This window comes from Dermacentor variabilis, chromosome 7 (genome assembly GCF_050947875.1).
Source record: "Dermacentor variabilis isolate Ectoservices chromosome 7, ASM5094787v1, whole genome shotgun sequence".
Lineage (NCBI taxonomy): Eukaryota > Metazoa > Arthropoda > Arachnida > Ixodida > Ixodidae > Dermacentor > Dermacentor variabilis.
In genome coordinates, this window is record NC_134574.1 from 115,014,955 (window position 1) to 115,031,951 (window position 16,997).

The 16,997-nt window shown below is 47.1% G+C and overlaps 1 protein-coding gene across 1 annotated transcript; it reads right to left on the reverse strand.

Annotated features, from left to right (window-relative positions):
* Positions 1-522: 522 nt before the first annotated feature.
* LOC142587799 (uncharacterized) lies at positions 523-16,077 on the reverse strand. Its single transcript, XM_075699068.1, has 5 exons — positions 15,937-16,077; positions 13,329-13,458; positions 10,084-10,229; positions 4,682-4,814; positions 523-2,142 (listed from the first exon to the last, which is right to left on the reverse strand). Exons 1-5 carry the CDS (start codon positions 16,070-16,072, stop codon positions 1,887-1,889), a joined length of 801 nt encoding a protein of 266 aa, XP_075555183.1. The 5' UTR covers positions 16,073-16,077; the 3' UTR covers positions 523-1,886.
* Between the last annotated feature and the right edge of the window lie 920 nt (positions 16,078-16,997).

Consider the following 16,997-nt stretch of genomic DNA (forward strand, 5'->3'; position numbering starts at 1 on the left):
ACATCGTCGACAGAAAGGCGCCTGCATTGTCCATATGATTGCTATTGCAATAGGAAAAAAAAAGAAATTTCTACTAGCGCAGCTTTCTGAACTGGAATTACTGCTTCAATTGCATAGTGCAACAAGCGAATGTTGGATTTATCACTTGATTTTTGCCGGCATGTCAAGGCTGCGAAGAATTTTTTTTTCTTTTGGCACGATAAGTTTTGACATGTTTGCTGGCGAGTTTACGTTACATTTGCATTGTGTAGCTATAGTTTCTAGATATTTATTTCACTCAAACGTTGTCCAATTGTATATAAATTCGTCAAATGCAGGCAATACAGACATAAACTTCTGTGTCACTGCACAAAAGAGTAAAGAAAGTACCACCTGTGAGAATACCTCAGCAGATCCACATCACCTTCTGGTAGCGTAGTCTTAACGCTAGGCATCTTATTTTAATGTTGCCTTCGAAAGCTGGGCGCAGAGTGACATATATAGTTCAGCGTTCGTGGCGTGCTAAAGACACAGGAGACAAAATGAATGGTCAATATTTTTATTTTTACTTATCCCTCGGCTAAAATGAAACATATATTCGTTCACGCTTAACCTATCACTCTTTATTCTACCACAGAAGTGTGTCTTATTCTGTCAACGTGTAGAAGGCACCCACCAATCATCCATTCTCCTCACGTAGAAAACTTACGTTCACGAGGAATAAGCATTCCTGCATTGCACACAGCGTGCCGCAAAAAGTCGACATTACATAAAGGTTTCTGCATTAAGTAGGACACAGTCATACATCATGAATATCAAAGAGAGGCGTTCAATCAAGGCGATTCGAGGATGCTCTGCGTAGACTAGCAAAATTAAGAATTTAGACAAATGTCAAAGCGAATGCTACTGTACCAAGTCGCCTCTCCCGTGTAGAGCCGCAAACCGGACGTTCGTCTAGTTGATCGCCCTACTTACCTTTGTATGCTTTCAATCTCTAATGCGGGAAGGGGCGTGCTTTGTGGCACTCACATGTGGAAAAGTCTCCTCGAAAATGCGCATTGCCCCGACGTCATAAAGATAGTGGCACCACGATTACGGCTGACAAGTTATCACTATGACTTCCAAAAATGGACTTTATATAGGTACTTCAGCTGTGTCTAGGTTTCTGTAGACATTTATTGATCCGTTGTCGCTTCAAACCATACTAAGGTAATCGTGCGACCTGCATGGTAAATGCAGAGGAAGCGACCGCTGGTCGCGGAGATAAACAACTGCTTCTTCGCGTCGCAGCTCATGGCCTCACCATGGGCAAGCAGCCTGTTCTTGCTCGAAAAAAAACTTAGGTTGGATAATTGGAATCCATAAAACCCTGGCTTAAAAGCAAGCTTTCGCTCAGAGGTGCAACCCTGGTTGATATCTATTTCCCTTCTCTTTCGTCTAGCGATGATAAATGAGAGTGTGACTTCCGAGGATTCCGTGGTAGGCTCATGAAAGCTCGATGGCGTGAGTTCGTGCACAGCGCCAGGCGTTAGTGCGGACCTGTAGCAGCGATGACCTGTTACATCAAAGCAAGAGGCAGACGCCAGCAGCTATGGCTACAGGTAGATCACGCAAGCGCTCATACAATGCCATTAAAATGGCGAGACGAGAATCAGTTGAATGAGCGGAGTTCGCGCTCAGCAACAACAGCTGCTATTTAAGCAGGTATCGGGAGGGTGGCTTACGCCGGCATCAGCTGGCTTTTGGCCTCTATGACACGATAAGATTGTAGTAAGATGCCAAAAATTCTACCCTTAAGCCATCATCTGAGTTCTTCCGCTAAGGGAACAGAGTAATCAGTAACACGACGTAAGTTGAAGGCGAGGCATGTGTCCACGTGGAGTGAGTGTACCGAAGGACCAGGAGGCCTACTTCTTGCCCAGCGAACTGGCCACTCTCATGGCAAGCTCAATGACGTTGGTGATCTGGGTCTCGTCGGGCGCCAGTTCGGGCAGCGCCGGCAACTGCTTGCAGGCCGCCGAGCCGCGTGAGTACTGGCCGCACACCAGACTGAGGGTCTCGCCGAAGATGCTCTCCATGCTGCCGACCATGAACTCCTTGCCGGCGTCCGTGTCGCAGCCGGACACGGAGTCTTCCACGCACTCCAGTGCGTCATGGTACGCGCTGCGAAGAAGCAATGCGTGGGGATCAATTTCAGTTCAAGTCTACAATTGAATCATGTGAGCGATTTACCCCCCGAAGCTAGAGGAGCGGTGCGAAAGAGAAAAAGAAAGATTTCCATATCGCAGGCGACATTTGTGGCTCAAGTTGTCGATTGGGAAAATCACCCGGACTACAGCGAATGCATCGATAAAAGAATTGTTCTCGTTATTTACACAAGTCCAATCCATAAAAAGAGGCGTCGAGAAAACTTGCACATATTATAGCAGTCAGTCGTTTTTGGTGCAACTTCACTCATCGACAAAATTGTCATTAGACTTGTGATAGTGTGCATATCGTTCCTCATACTTTAGACTAGCGGGTCGCGTCTGTCCTTGGGTAATATAGTGCTGAATAGGCCAGTTCCCGTCGGATCAGCGATGCCGAGGTATGTTAGGTTCCATCTTTCGTGTGAAACACCACCGTGGAACTCCGAGTGCGAGTTCTACCATGGCATAGATAAGTGTTCCGCCTTGAGCGATCCTGTTGCCGTGTCCTCGCCCAGCACAACAAAACGTATACCTTCCTTTTCCTAAAGTAAGAACTTTATATTTTCATGAGCTGCTAGTAAATACAGGTAATGAAGGGGAATCTGCATTTACCCAAGCAATTAGGCTCTGTGGTCATGGTTTCGCGTTTTGCCACGCATACTGCCAAATTTTTGAACGCATATATATTAGGCTGGGTTCACACGATAACATGTGCCTTTGGGTCCACGGTCCGGAGGCAGTCTATCTAAGCATTCTTGGTCTTGGGATCTGGCAGGGGCACCACTTAAATACACGAGGGCTTCCCTGCCGACCTCCTTCGATTATTAAAAAGCAGGCTCCAGATGGGATGATCAATCTTGATCACAATGCTTGGTCAAAACATGCAAATTCAATTTTCACATAAATTTCTTTCTTTATTCAATTCTTATTTCTTCAGGACATGTGCGGCTGTTCGACAACTAATGTTTCCCGTGGTATGAAGGATAGCGCGATGAACCCACTTGTCTCTTGGTGCAATAATTAGCAGCGCATTGCCGGGAATTTGGTTTTCGTATTTTTCTATCCATGAGACCTCATTTCTTATTTCTACCTGACATTGACTGGATTCGTACCTGGTCTTTGCGACCTGTCATAACTGGTTCAGTTGAAACAATTTTAGGACAATGCGTAGCAAACCCGTCTCTACTCCTCTTTTAATATATTCCCACACGACGCACTTCTCCTTAATCTGATCTGCCGCCTGCCTCTAATTGCTAGCTGACGCGGACAGCTAGCTATGGGAACCGACGGATTTGCTTCAAATGCATATGTAGTGTACAGAAGGCACGCTTCAGTGACGGACCTTTCATAAGCGTGGAATGAAACATCGGAGGCCGTGCTGCTACATGCTACAGGTGCCGCAAGCAATTTTAAAGCTGGAAGCACGTCATCGCAGCCATGTTTTAGGTAATAATTATTGCAGTTACGATAGCCACTGCTGTGGTCCCTGCATCGCTTCTGCACGAGCGATTGGTGAACGCAGGTGTCGTCTCCTTTTGCTTTTTTCCCATGTGGTGGCAGTGCTTTGAGTTTGACCATCACTAAAGCGGCAAGCGGCAGCGTTATTCAAGGCGTCTTTTTTATTAATTCTATTCATCCTTTATCATACGTCGTGGCGTGTGGACGATCGTAGAGCTAACAGATGCGTGACACCATGAGGCCAATGATAAGTGAGAAATACCCCAGAAAATCAAACAAATCGTAACAAAATACGGTCCCACAAATGCGAGTGGCAGTCAGTGTTCGGCCCACGCTAAGGCATATAGGCACGTTTCACCGGCCAAGGGTGAAACGGCGCTCTAATTTATGACCCCAGCGTGGCCGACACCAGCCCCTAGGGATGCGAAAAAAAGACATTACTAAGGAAAGTACACCTGTCCTCTTCATTGTTTGTGTGAGCGCTACGCACCGAGTTTTGCAGAGCCGAAGTTCAAGAATGTTCGTGCTTCTAATCTTTTGCTCTTGACGGACGACACGCGATCGTAGATGTCGCGTCGAATGATTGCCGCGCCCTACAGAATACTTCGGTCTATGGCCGCATCTGTCGCTGGCAGAAAAGGCTACGCATGGACAGGTACAGGACTGGACTGGACTGGCACCGGTCTGAGGGACCACTTGTGGTCCTCGTGTGCATCGATCCACGTGCACATAGTGATTATGCTTTCCCTCTCTTGCTCTTTCTATTGCCCCTTTCTCTTAACCTCGTGCGGGACGCCACACTGGACGCTCGCCAGGTTGTCCTACCTGCCTTTCCTCTCCTTGCTCTCTCTCTCTCTGTCCCGCACTCTCCCATTTTCATTCCAGCACTCGCTGGTCTGAGTGCTTTAGCACTGATGTCAATTGTGCGAACATTCAGCACCAGGAGAATAAACTAAAAAAAACACTGTCCCACCTGAAACATTAAAACACCAACGCGCAGTTCCAATGACCACACTTCTCTTAGCATATATAGAAGAACCTTAATCTCTACTTACCAGCAGGAGTAGTGGATGACCTCCTTCGGAGGCGCCTTGCTTGTGCCGCGATGCAATGTGTTGCTGAGTGTGTCCATGCACTTGTGCAGCCTCGTGCCGACGGAGTTCAGGCACTTGACCGCGTTGTTGTACACTGTAAGAGCAGCGAAGCAGACGAGAGGAAGGAAGATAGTTAGCGATGCCGCGGCTTGCGGAAATCGGTAGTTAGAAAGTCTGTCAGCTTGTATGCGCAAGATTCTGACCATTTCGGCCACTTTTCGAGCTTTGCCGCCAGTCGGAGCACCGCCATTTTCCCGGTAACTAATCTAAGATGCGTGATTTTCGCATAATCGTGATTTACGATTTACGTGGATTTATATTGACACGACGTAAGCTGCCCACTATGAGTCCCGTTCGCCAGAACTCAGCTGCCCACTACAGCCACCGATCGCCTGAGAGAACACGATGAAGGGCACAATTGTGCGCCGGGTTTTTTGGGGCTGTCGGCCATCATTAGAGAAGGCCGTTCTGTTTCGGCGAGCCCGTCTTAGTTATCTTCGTGACATCTTAGTGGGGGAGGTGCTGGGTACATGCTGCCATTGCCGGAGACGCAGCCTACCACTGACACGTCTCCTGTGACTATTCCGGGAGATATTACCCCTGTACACGTACATACCAGCCACCGTCTTCAACGGCTCCAACCTGAGCACAGTTTGTCGCCCGAGCGTATTCGGACGATGATCCTGAGCCCACAGACTTCTGCTGCGGCTGCTGGGCCGACTAGTTCATCATCAAGAAGCCGTAGACGCTGATTGGAGGAGATGCTACTGAAGACGTGGAAGATTGGCTAGACCATTTCGAGCGGGTCGCCGAATGCAACGGATGGAAAGAAGAGTGCAAGCTGCGGAACGTGTGGTTCCATAACCATGAAGCGGCATTGTCTTCGTGGGATGAATTTAGACGGAAGCTGAGCACCACATACTCCAACACGGACAGGAAGGAGAGAGCGGAGTTGGTAATACAGGGAAAATTCCAAGCCCCGAACGAGAGCGTCACCACGTATACTGAAGACATGGCTCGGCTCTTCAGACGTCGGGATGCCTCAATAGCTGAAGACAAGGTCAGATATCTGATGCGAGGAGAAGCAAGAGATCTTTGCTAGGCTTATTCGAAATCCGCCCGCTACACTTGCGGACTTCCTTTCTGAAGCGACAGCAATGAAAACGGCCCCTCGACAGCGTGCCATACAATGCGATCGCCTTGTGATGGAACTTTTGAACAGCACCTTACCATGACTTCGGGACACCACTTCGAGGGCTTGCACGAATCGACCAGGGCTGTGGTACCAGAAGAGCTCCAAAATTGCAGGTAACGGACGCGCCGACAGCGCAAATTTCTGTAGCAGAGATAGTGCACGACGATATCAGGCACGTCATCCAAGCTCTTGAACGTTACGAGGAGTCGCAACGGCGGGAGCCAGTCCGAATTACTTATGTGGACGTGGTATGACGACCGTCGCTGTACGGCCCCTCAAACGTCATGCACCCCACCGAACAGAAGTAGCATTGTCTTAACAGAACTATCGCTGATATTATCTCGAAGTACGTTGACGTAGAGCACAAGTTATGGTGCCATATTCTATCATACGTGACATTCGCATACAATACGGCTGTTCAGAAAACCACGCGATTCACACCATTTGAACTGATTTATGGGCGCTGAGTAACAACACCTTTAGACACCATGCTCCCGGTAGACAACGTAGCAAGAAACAACAATGCTGACAACATTGTCCAGAAGGCCGAAGAAGCTCGACAGATTGCTCGCAACCACATCCGTCTTCTGCAGACTACTGACGCCCGCCATTACAAGAGTGGCCGAAGGAAAATCAAGTACGAACCCGGCGACTATGTCTGAGTGTGGACACCCATCTGTCATCAGGCGCTGTCGCAAAAATTACTGCGTAGATACTTTGGCCCGTACAAGATTGTCAGGCGACCCAGCTACGTGAACTACGGAGTCGTCCCTCACAATACTACTATGAGCTCGAGCCGACGACGGCCACGAGCCGACTTTGTCCATGTAGTCCGGATCAAACCGCACTATGCCCGCCAAGAAGTTTCCCTCTGATAATTTTCCTCCCGCGCCTTCTGTCGCCCTTTACTCCCTCCGATCAGCGACCGGGACGGTCACTTTTTCACGTGGTGAGTAATGACGTGAAGTAAGCTGCCCACTACGAGTCCCAATCGCTAGAAGTCAGCTGCCCACTAAAAGCACCGATCGTTAGAGAGAAGACGACGAAGGGCGCAGTAGTGCGCCGGTGTTTTTTGGGGCGTCGGCCATCATTAAAGAAGGGTGTTCTGTTTCGGCGAGCTCGTCTTAGTTATCTGCGTAACAATATACATAAGTTTCTGCGTTTGACCAGCCTATAAACTTGATCACCCATGCGACAGAAAAACGTCAGTGGCGATTTAGCGGTAGATGCAAGAGAAATGCGTTAACATAACCACGGATCGGGACCTCGAAGAGATCCCGATGCATGATTTGCACTGCGTTCCGCACATCAAAGGTTTCTTCAGAAGCTCCCTTGCCACATGTCCTGCCGTAACGGAGCGGTGTGCAACTGACCTTGGTTTGGAGCAGACCACCATCAGTAGCATATATATATATATATATATATATATGGTTCAACTAAAAAGATGTGTCAGTTTTCGATTTCTCTTAATGTTGCAGTAATGTTGCAATAGAGCTGCTTAATCTCTTTTTTGTGCAGGATTACGCAGTTTCAAACTTCGTATGTAAATTTTTTTTACACTTACTAGTTTTGAGAATTAAAAGGCGAGTCAGCAGCGGTTGAAGTTGAAGAAAGACAACGTCTACTGGGCGCATTAGTGTACAGTGTGGTTTGTTGTTTAAACTGCTATCTCCGGGATCGGCCCACATATTACGTCGAATAAAGCCGCACTTCCGGTTCCGATTTTAGGCGCGCGCAGCTTGACCCAGCACAACTGGGTTTAATTTCGGCATTTTATAGCTAATTAGACGTTATCACTTCTCCGTACATAGTTCTACACTAACTGGGTGCGTCTTTTTATTTCCGAGCTTAATTTTGACGCCCTTTTCTTTGTTATGCGTGCACTAGAAGGCCCTAAATTGTCCGAATTGACGGGCAGAAAGTGGCCAGATACTTAGATCCTACCAACTCACTCGATCTGAAGTAAAAAAGACCTTGTCTTCGAATAGTGGCTTCAGCACACTGCAGTTTCTTCCTGCACGCTGTGTCTATAGACATACGTAATGTATTTCCCATACATAGACCGATGATCACGGCTTGTTTGGTTGAACATGCTTGAGCAGGGGCGTTTCAGCCCCTACTTTGTACTACCAGGCACTAGAGAGGGCCGGTTTTTCACGTTCAAACCTCCTAATTTTTGGTCACAGAAATGTGAAACAAGTTTGCAAAACGCAGTACGAGATGTCACGTGCGTTGTGCCACTTTTATGTTATGTGTAGATTGTCATGCATGCCAACTATATTCTCTGTCTGTAGCTCGACCATAAAGAAAGTAGGGCACCAAAATAACAAGTTTACAAGCATGATTGAATACTTGTGAGAACCTCCGTCGGAATTCAAAACTGCTTCGGGAAATGCAACACAGCTGAATGCGTTGATTCAGGGTGAGTAGCTTCAGCGGTGGGGGCAACGAAAAATCATAACAGCAGCGCGTGTGCTCGAGGAAAATAATTGTATGCCGAGTGCGAGGTATAACGCCACGCTTACGTCATCCTCCTTGGCGGAAAAAAACGTGACCGCTTGCGTGGCCGATCATTTCGCTAAGTCTCATAGGCCAGCTCAAAGTTTCTCCTTCTTTATCCATGCTTTTATACGCGTTACGCGAGTTACATAGCGACAGTCTTAGCAATAAATTTTCTTTGCGGCATTTCGCAATGCCGCGCGATCGTTTACACATACCTAACGCGAACGCGTCAAGCCAGGAATCGGGTTCACGTAACCCTGCACGGCGGTGTCTCCATCAACTTGTTTGCTGGTCAGGCGAGGCTGCCGCGGCATACGGGCCCCGAGCCGAGGGCACCAATCGTTAAAGAAAAGGAGGTTCCAGTGCCTTACTTTTTCGCTGCGCATCGCCGAACAGCCCTGACCGTGTTTACTTGCAGTTTGCCAAGTGTGTCGGACTCAGTCGGCCTGTGCCAACGAGGAAAACTGGGATAGTTTGTGGCCAGAACTATTGACAATCGACCAGCATCGCACAAACGAAACGAAGGTGTAAAAGCACATTTTTATAACTATCGGTTCTGCGAGGTTTAGGGTTGTGTGATCGGAAAGCGGTGTCCTACGACCATGGATCGTTCTTTGCTTCTCTTCAATCCCAAGGTTGATTCACATAGGAGGCGATCGTTCATCGTTGGGGGTGGCAGCCAAAAACGCTAGCGTACTGAGGTTTGCGTGCATATTAAACAGCACAAAGTGTTCGGCCATCCACTAAGCCGTCTTTCATAGTCCACGTATAGTTTTGCAAGTTCAAACCTGCTGGCACATCGGTTAGTGCGGTGCCCGTTTGCTTATCACTGGTTAACCGAAACGCTGATTTAAGTCGGCCTTCGTGATGGAGGCGCTTCGATCACTGGATAAGGTTCATACATTGGAAGGGCAGCAACTTGCATAAGTGGACCGTCTGTCACTATTTTATTTTCCGCTACCGTTCTTATATTGGAAGGGCAGCAAGTTGCATAAGTCGACCATCTGTTACTATATTATTTTCCGCTACCGTTCTTATATTGGAAGGGCAGCAACTTGCATAAGTGGACCGCCTGTCACTATTTTCTTTTCCGCTACCGTTCTCGCTTGACTCCCATTTTTGTTTAGCAGAGACTGTAACTTGGGACTTTTGGCGTTTCATACATCAGCGTTTTTTTTTCCCTTCTAATAAACAGAGCTGCATGTCGGTGTCCGATCGCTCCCCCTCTTTCCCTGTGCACCATCCTGTCCTGCAGTTTCGCAGGTGTCAACCCAGTAAGCTTCATTTCATGATTCGCGAGCACAGAGGCGAAAATAAAGCTCATAAATAGACCCGCACCAACGAAGTTCAAGGTGGTTTAAGAGAATTAAAAATAAAATGTTACCGGTATCCAATTCTAATCCAAAGTACACGATTTCGAAACAAAAGCCAATTGGACGCAAAATATTGCGGCCCTGTGACCTGGCACGGTAAGCCTCGGTTAAAGAGGACGGAAGGTCCTCGAATTGGGCGTTTACTGATTATGTAAAAGTTGGAATGCCGAAGCAAGGTGCCGTGCGCAAGGAGCCGGCTGCGGAGAGGTGTCAAGCCCGTGAAGATTTGTCTCCGAGTATTTTCGTTCGTTATAGGGAGTGGCGTTGCTTGCGCCGAAGAAGACGGCGCTCACGTTTGTTCTGGTCGGTGCCCTCGGTGCAAGTCGCCTCGTAGCTCTCCTCCATCGCCTTGATGGCCAGCTGGGCGGCGACCCGAGGCAGACCCTCCAGGCATTCCTCGACGAACTTGAGCGTGCAAGCGATCTGCTTGCTGTCCAGCCTGCGCGAGACAGTTCATCAACGGTGGATTGATTTACTGCTTTGTTCATTCGTTCACTCTTACTGAAAAGAAAAATGAAACGTGGTTCCATTTTGTCATTTTCTGTTACAGCTCTGTCGTAAAATTCTTCTCTCGCCCTAAGATTTTTTTTATTTTTATCATCTTACCACAGCTATCCCTTCGCGTAGTGCACTTGAGCAGTTTCGTAACATCATATCGAGTCAATAACATCATATGAGTCAATATCGTAACATCTCAAAAATTTCTGCTTCGACATTCCAATACAACAAAACAAAGGTCTGTTCCGAATTCGGACGTAGCCGCAAATTTTTCAATCATGTAAGTTTTCGTTCCTTATTTTCTATATGTTCTGTTGAGTTTTTTATTGATTCTGCTTTGCCGTGTTTTCGAGTGCAATTGATTGATTGATTGATTGATTGATTGATTGATTGATTGATTGATTGATTGATTGATTGATTGATTGATTGATTGATTGATTGATTGATTGAAACTTCTGAAAGCGGCATCTGGTCTATGGAGACGCCATAGGGCTGCGCATTCACCATGACAGACTACTAATTTTAGCGCGAAACCAGTGCTTGTCTTTCGTTTGAATGAGAGGACGTTTTAGTTGCAGCGATAGGACAGTTTCATCACTTGTTGAAGAACTGAGAAGATAACAAAATAGTCCACGGCAGTGTTGCTGGGCCGTCAGTTACGAAAGATGCACTTAGCCTATAGGCCGAATTTTCTCGCACTGGTGTGTAACCGTCGGAATATGGAGTTTTCACTGTGAAACTTGGGAGAATATGTACTCAGCATTCGACTGGATTGCACCGCAAGCATCGGTTCAATTTGCATGGGCACTTCTCACTTGCCAAAGTTCTAGGTTCATGTCCATCCAACAGCAGTACATGAGAAAGCAATGAGAGCTTTTCGATGCTTCTCAGAAGACACTCGCATGTGTGATGAACGTTGGTTTCACAGCACCGTGCGAAATGGTGTCTCATTCATGCGTTCGCGTGAAACCTTTATGATGACCTCCAACAACCGCGGACTTTGTTTCAACTGAAAATTTTCGCGGCAGACGTTCATACATAGTCTGGCAACCTCTTGTCATTATTAAATTACCCAATATTATCCATGTTCTGTATTACTAAATAATACCCGCCGCAAGAAGTGGTATATCTGTCTATTTTATTGTTTAATTCATAATATGATTAACGAAGTGAAAAGGAGTAGTCATTGACAAAAAAAGCGGCAAGAATTTCTGTGTTTATTTTCATTTTAATAAGAAAGCAGTTGTGCCGATTACTACATTCCACGAATCAGGAAATTTCATCATCGAAGCGGTGGGTATGTTTCAGGCAGGAGTCTGAATTCGAATAAAAAGGTTGTTTTTTTTTAACTAAAAACTAATGCCAATTCAAAACCACCAAAACTTTGCCACCGAGCGCGTTCAAATCTCTAAGCACGGATAGGCAATGATTCCGGAAAAGCTCAAGAATATGCTTTCAAACCTGTGACCGCGGAAAAAGTTTGGAGGCGTCCTGCTTGAAGGAAATAAAGGCGGACACTTTAAACTTACATGAAAAAGCACACATATAGATTCAAGTCAAGTGTCACTATCCTCATTTGAGGTCACTGCCTCCAGAATCAAGCTACAGCGATTTGCCCTGGCATTGACTCCAGGAACGCCTCACAGAATTGTGTCTTTTAAAAGAAAGCTTCTGTATGTCTGACGTCTAGGTGCCCGCGTAGAAGCCAGTTTCGCGACTACAATTCAGTTTATTGCCTCAGTGATAAAATATCCGCGAAACACTGTGTTCTGGCGCCTGTTTTGAGCTCGGTGCTACAAGGGTTGCTGCTCGTTCATATACAGAGGTTCTGGTGATGTTTCAATAAGTGCTTAGTGCACCTGCTGCCTGAAGTTTCTCACATATGCGCAGCAATACCATGACACGAAATAGAAATCGACGAAGTGCGATGTAGAAAGCAGTACTATAATATGCACGAGGACTTGAGAGAAAACCGAACGGAGGCAAGACTAAATTATCGGTTATGTCAGTTGCTTTGCGTTAGTTGACTAGGGACAAAAGGCGCTCGAAAGTAATCACTGTTTCATACGCGCATTTCGAGGTCCTTTCAAAAAACATTAACAGCGATCACTTACGAGAAACCGTTTGCGGCCTCCACGGTTAAGCAGCCGGGGCGGTAACACTAGCGATAATTGACATTTAAGCTGCTCTAGACTGCATTAGTACAACATAGCAACACTCTCTTCTTTTTTTTCTCTGCTTTGGTCTTTCAATTATTTCGCCTAGTTTTCCGATAGCCGCGAAACGCCCTTACGTTTTCGCGACACTTCGAAACACATGTATGCCAAATTATCTGCTCACCCCTATGTGGCTGCCAAGACGCTCGCGACAGCGGCTAAGCGGAGCAGGATAGCTCGTCGTATTATGCGGGTCATATTGCGCTTAGCTTCAGAGCGGCGCGAGGGCAGGCCTTCGGGTGTGTACGGCAGGGTATCAACTTGGCGCTAAGGCTCCCCAAATGCCGCTACGAGGTGATTGCAAAGCAGCGCAGAAGCCTTGGAACGCTGGATTGATTGGCTGATTGAAACATCTGACGATATTTAAACGTTGACAACTTTTTACAGCGATTACGAGCCGTAAACAGCACTAGAACGACAGACCACAGCGCTGTTCCTCTCTTCGACCTGCTGTTTAGCGATGTTTACCGCTCGTAATCATGAACCAACCAGCCCAAATGCGTACCCTTTTTGGCAGTGGCTTTCTCACAATACTCGATTGTCAGATGGGGGAAAAAGTGACACAACAAATAAGAACACGAAAATAAAAACATCAATGAGGTAGATTCCGTGGGAGTGTGGTCGATGCGTTTAGACACGCAGTGAGGCAATCACACTGTAGACGCGAAGAACAACGCTCACGCCGAAGGAAAAACTATGCGATACGAGAAACCAGTCACAAGCGCAGGCAATCGTCGAGACACCACGGCAATGTGGGCGGAAGTCGAGCGTCGCACAACAAACCACGCTCACGCGGAAGATACAGTAGAGCTGCTGAAACTTACTCGCATGCCTGCTTGAACTTTTCTCCTCCCTCGTGGAGGTACGTGCGCGTCACGAACGGCACGTAGTCTGAGCCGCACTCGCGAAGTTGCTCTATCTTGCAGCCAGGTTTCAGCTGTGCGTGGGAGACACCTGCAGTGATAGAAGCAAAGGTGGGGACACGGTGGGGTTTTCTCATGGACTCTGTAAACTGGAAATCAAAACCAATATTCCGAAGCGCTCGCTTTATAGCGGGCTAACGCCTTTCACTTAGTCTTCCATATGTCTGCGTTGGGTTGAATAAAATTGCCTCAAACACTGTTAGCTGTCTTTGCATGCCTTGACCTGCTGCGTGCATTCACGTGATTGGTAGCCTGCACATAAACGTTGCAAAGCAAATGTTCGTGAAATAACAACCTCAGGCTAATAATCCATGTTATTGACAACGCATTCGGAATGTTCCGAATTTTTGGGTTGTCCATGGTAGAAGCGAAGTATGCTCAAACAATGTGCGCCATGCGTGAAATTGAAGATAAGTGGACAATCCTCATTCAATAACTGCTATGCAAAGCTTTGCGAGCAGAAGCGTATGAGTTCAAGCACCCATATAAAGCATATACTATTATACAAAGCTTTGTATATTTCTCAAACGATATGGAGTTGCGTGCGTTATGTGGCAGGTCTTCACACTCTGCTCGTGCAATGATTGTAGTTCTCTACGGTAGTGCACAAAACTGACGAAAGCAGCGACCTTGCAAGAAACACCCAGCATTCACAAAATCTGAACATGAAACTTTAGGTTAGCTTGACACACGGTCATCGTAGCACTACTGTGAGCGAGACGGAACGCAGTTGTTGCAACTGTCCATCTTCCTTCTTTGTAGTCAGGCACAAACTTGAATCTTAGACGACAACGGCTAGCTTGAATCTCAGACGACCTGTAGGCTAGCTTCGCATAAAGGTCACAGTTCAATCAATTTTCCAAGGCGCTTAATGAAAATGTTTGTTTTCGCATACCGAATTCCCTTTTTCGGCTGAGGTTTGTGACACGCACCTTAGTTCCTTGCAACGTTCACATAGGAGAAACTGCATGTTTAAAAACCCCAAATAAACCGAACAAGCTATCAGCACAAGAATAAGTTACAAAGGCCAGTTGGAAGCACTTTAAAACCGTTAGGAATCGTAAAGCAGCAGGAAAGAATTGCCCCACATAGAAGCGTAAAAAACGCAGGCACACACTACCTTCCCTTTTCTCGTTGTTTTGCCATTCCTGGTGCAAGTAGAAACAAATAGCCCCATATTTCATTCTTGTCAGCACTGGAACCGTGTTATTCTTTAAATACTTTAACCATGTCGTTCAGCTTGCTTTGGTGGAGATGTTGGTAAACGTGGAAAACGATAGTAGGCAAACGACTGGCGTACGTTTGCATCGCTAGCGCACCAACGTAGTACTGCTTCACATATGCAAGCTCCACAATGGTTCGTGCCGGGAAAAAATACCTGAATGTAACTCGCGTAACTGAATGCTTCATTCTTGTTTCGACACGTGCCTTTCTATGACTAAACGCTTCTACCAAATTAACCATATTTTTCAGTGGCGCACGAGAACCGTTCGTTCCATGATTTATAGAAAAACTTTTTTTAAATAAAGCCTCGTTCGTTCGATACCACAGAAGGTGCTCTCATATCCGAAAGAAAACCGATATGGACCTGACACCACACAAAAGCCCAAGAAACGATGGGGAAAACTCAAGCAAGTGAAGGATTTCGTTACGAGCAACTCAAGTTTTCTATATACGAAGAATGCCTGTCATGAGCGGAGCACAGAAATAAACAAGACATCAATCGTGGTGCATGGGTGCTTGTCTAGCCCCATTAACTTTCTCTAGCACTGCTAGGTAAAGTAAATGCAGAAACAGAACTAAAAAAATGAATATGAGGTCGCGTTGTGTCTGCCGATCACTTGTCGTCGAAGAAGAACAATTCTCCTTCCGAGACAGGAGCTACATGGTGGCTCCTACCGCAGACAGCAGTATCTCCATAAAGGAAGATACGTACGACGAACAGCGAGAAGAGCACATGGGTCATCACACCACAGTTCCTTAGCGCGTTTCACGCGACATCAATCGACATGAACCTACGTTGTAGTAATCTGCTACGGCATCACTTTATCGCATCACCTTATCGCATCACGTTAGACGGTCTGTTGCTGCAGGCTACAGCAAACACGGTGCCATTTGTATTTTTTAACAATTTTGCTTTAAATCTGGTCAAAACGCCTCGCAGTGCCTAATAAGCTTATAGGCATTGTTTTTTATCTTACCTTCATCACACCCTTTACAATAAGGACAATCTCGCCACCACAAAAGAAATTATTAAAACGCGCCACGAGAGCGAATTATCATCATAGAGCGCTTGGAAGCGTGGACCTAACGAAGGCACACACAGGCAGGTGCCCCTCATAGATTGAGCCTAAACTCAAACATGCACGTGCGTTGCTTTTCAGCCCAAACTCCCGGAAAGTAGCGCACTGGTTAGTTAAGCTTATCTTAAACCTCCTGCTTCGTTTGCACTGGATGAATGTTTGCCAGCGGTTGCATACGTAAACGCTAATTTCGGCACAGTGCTTACCGAACAATGAAGACAGGAGGAACACAAAAGCCACCACGCCGCTCGTAGTCGCCGACATTGTCGCGTTTCTTTCTTTTCGCCTCGTCGCCGACTGTATCCAACTTTCAATGAGTGCCGATCCGGAAGAGCGATTCATTTTAATACCTCGCCCCTACGCACGAGGAAAAAGGAGAGCGGCGCGCTTTCTTTCTGGCCGTCGAATATCGGAAGAAAAAGAAACGATATCAAGCATAAATGAATAGAAACATCTAAGCCGTGCAGAGTCGACAGCGTCAGCAGCGTAGCAGAGAGAGACGACCAAGTAGTGATCGAGAGAAAGAGGGTGTGAGAGAGAGTGATAGTGTGTGAGCGTGTCAGTGTGTGTCTGTGCGTGTGTGGTGTTTGTGTGTAGGCAGATGCCGTGCGGCGAGAACGAAACAGTACAACGTGAGAAAGAGCAAGACGCAGAGAAGGAAGACGCTAGCTCTGGTCTAGCGCGCGCGTTGCGACTATTGCGGTTCACCTTGACCATTCTTGTTCGTTTATTGCGACCGTCGCTCGAGCCGCCTGGTTTCCTGTCGGTTTCCTTCTCTCGGCAGTACCTTCCCTCCCCGAGCGACGCGATGAGAAATATTAAAAGAAAGCCAACGCATAAAGGAGACGTCACGTCAACGAGCCGTATCGTATGCGCAACAGGGGTATAGGTCTGGTTGGTATTGGTTGGTCCTTGCGTTGGAGTCGAAGGCGAAAGGTTTCCTTTTTACCCGGGGAGGGGGCTGATCCACGCGCGTAACTTCAATGCCCGCACTCGCTTCAAGATCTTGCGTAACGCACCATGTAATCGATTCTGGAATCACCGTGTCTCGCGAGCGGGGAGCTTTCGGCGCGGTCGAGGGGGTGACTGCGCGGAGGAGGAGGGTTTAGGAAGGAGATTCCGTTGCAATAACGGTGAGAGGGAATGTGGCGTGCTGTTTTCGAGGACGAACAACGGTGGCTGTGGAAGGGGCAGGGACCCTGCGGGCGGCTGACTTTCGTTTTCGCAGGGCTCCGACAGAACGGAATGGAGGCCTGGGGTGCGATAA

Bases quoted from the DNA above. Each gene is read 5' to 3' on its own strand.
- LOC142587799 (XM_075699068.1), bottom strand. From the start codon at position 16,072: ATGAATCGCTCTTCCGGATCGGCACTCATTGAAAGTTGGATACAGTCG. The intron at 13,459-15,936 runs GTAAGCACTGTG...CTATCACTGCAG, and splicing joins CCTCCTGTCTTCATTGTTCG to GTGTCTCCCACGCACAGCTG. The intron at 4,815-10,083 runs GTGAGCGCCGTC...CTGCTCTTACAG, and splicing joins GGGCACCGACCAGAACAAAC to TGTACAACAACGCGGTCAAG.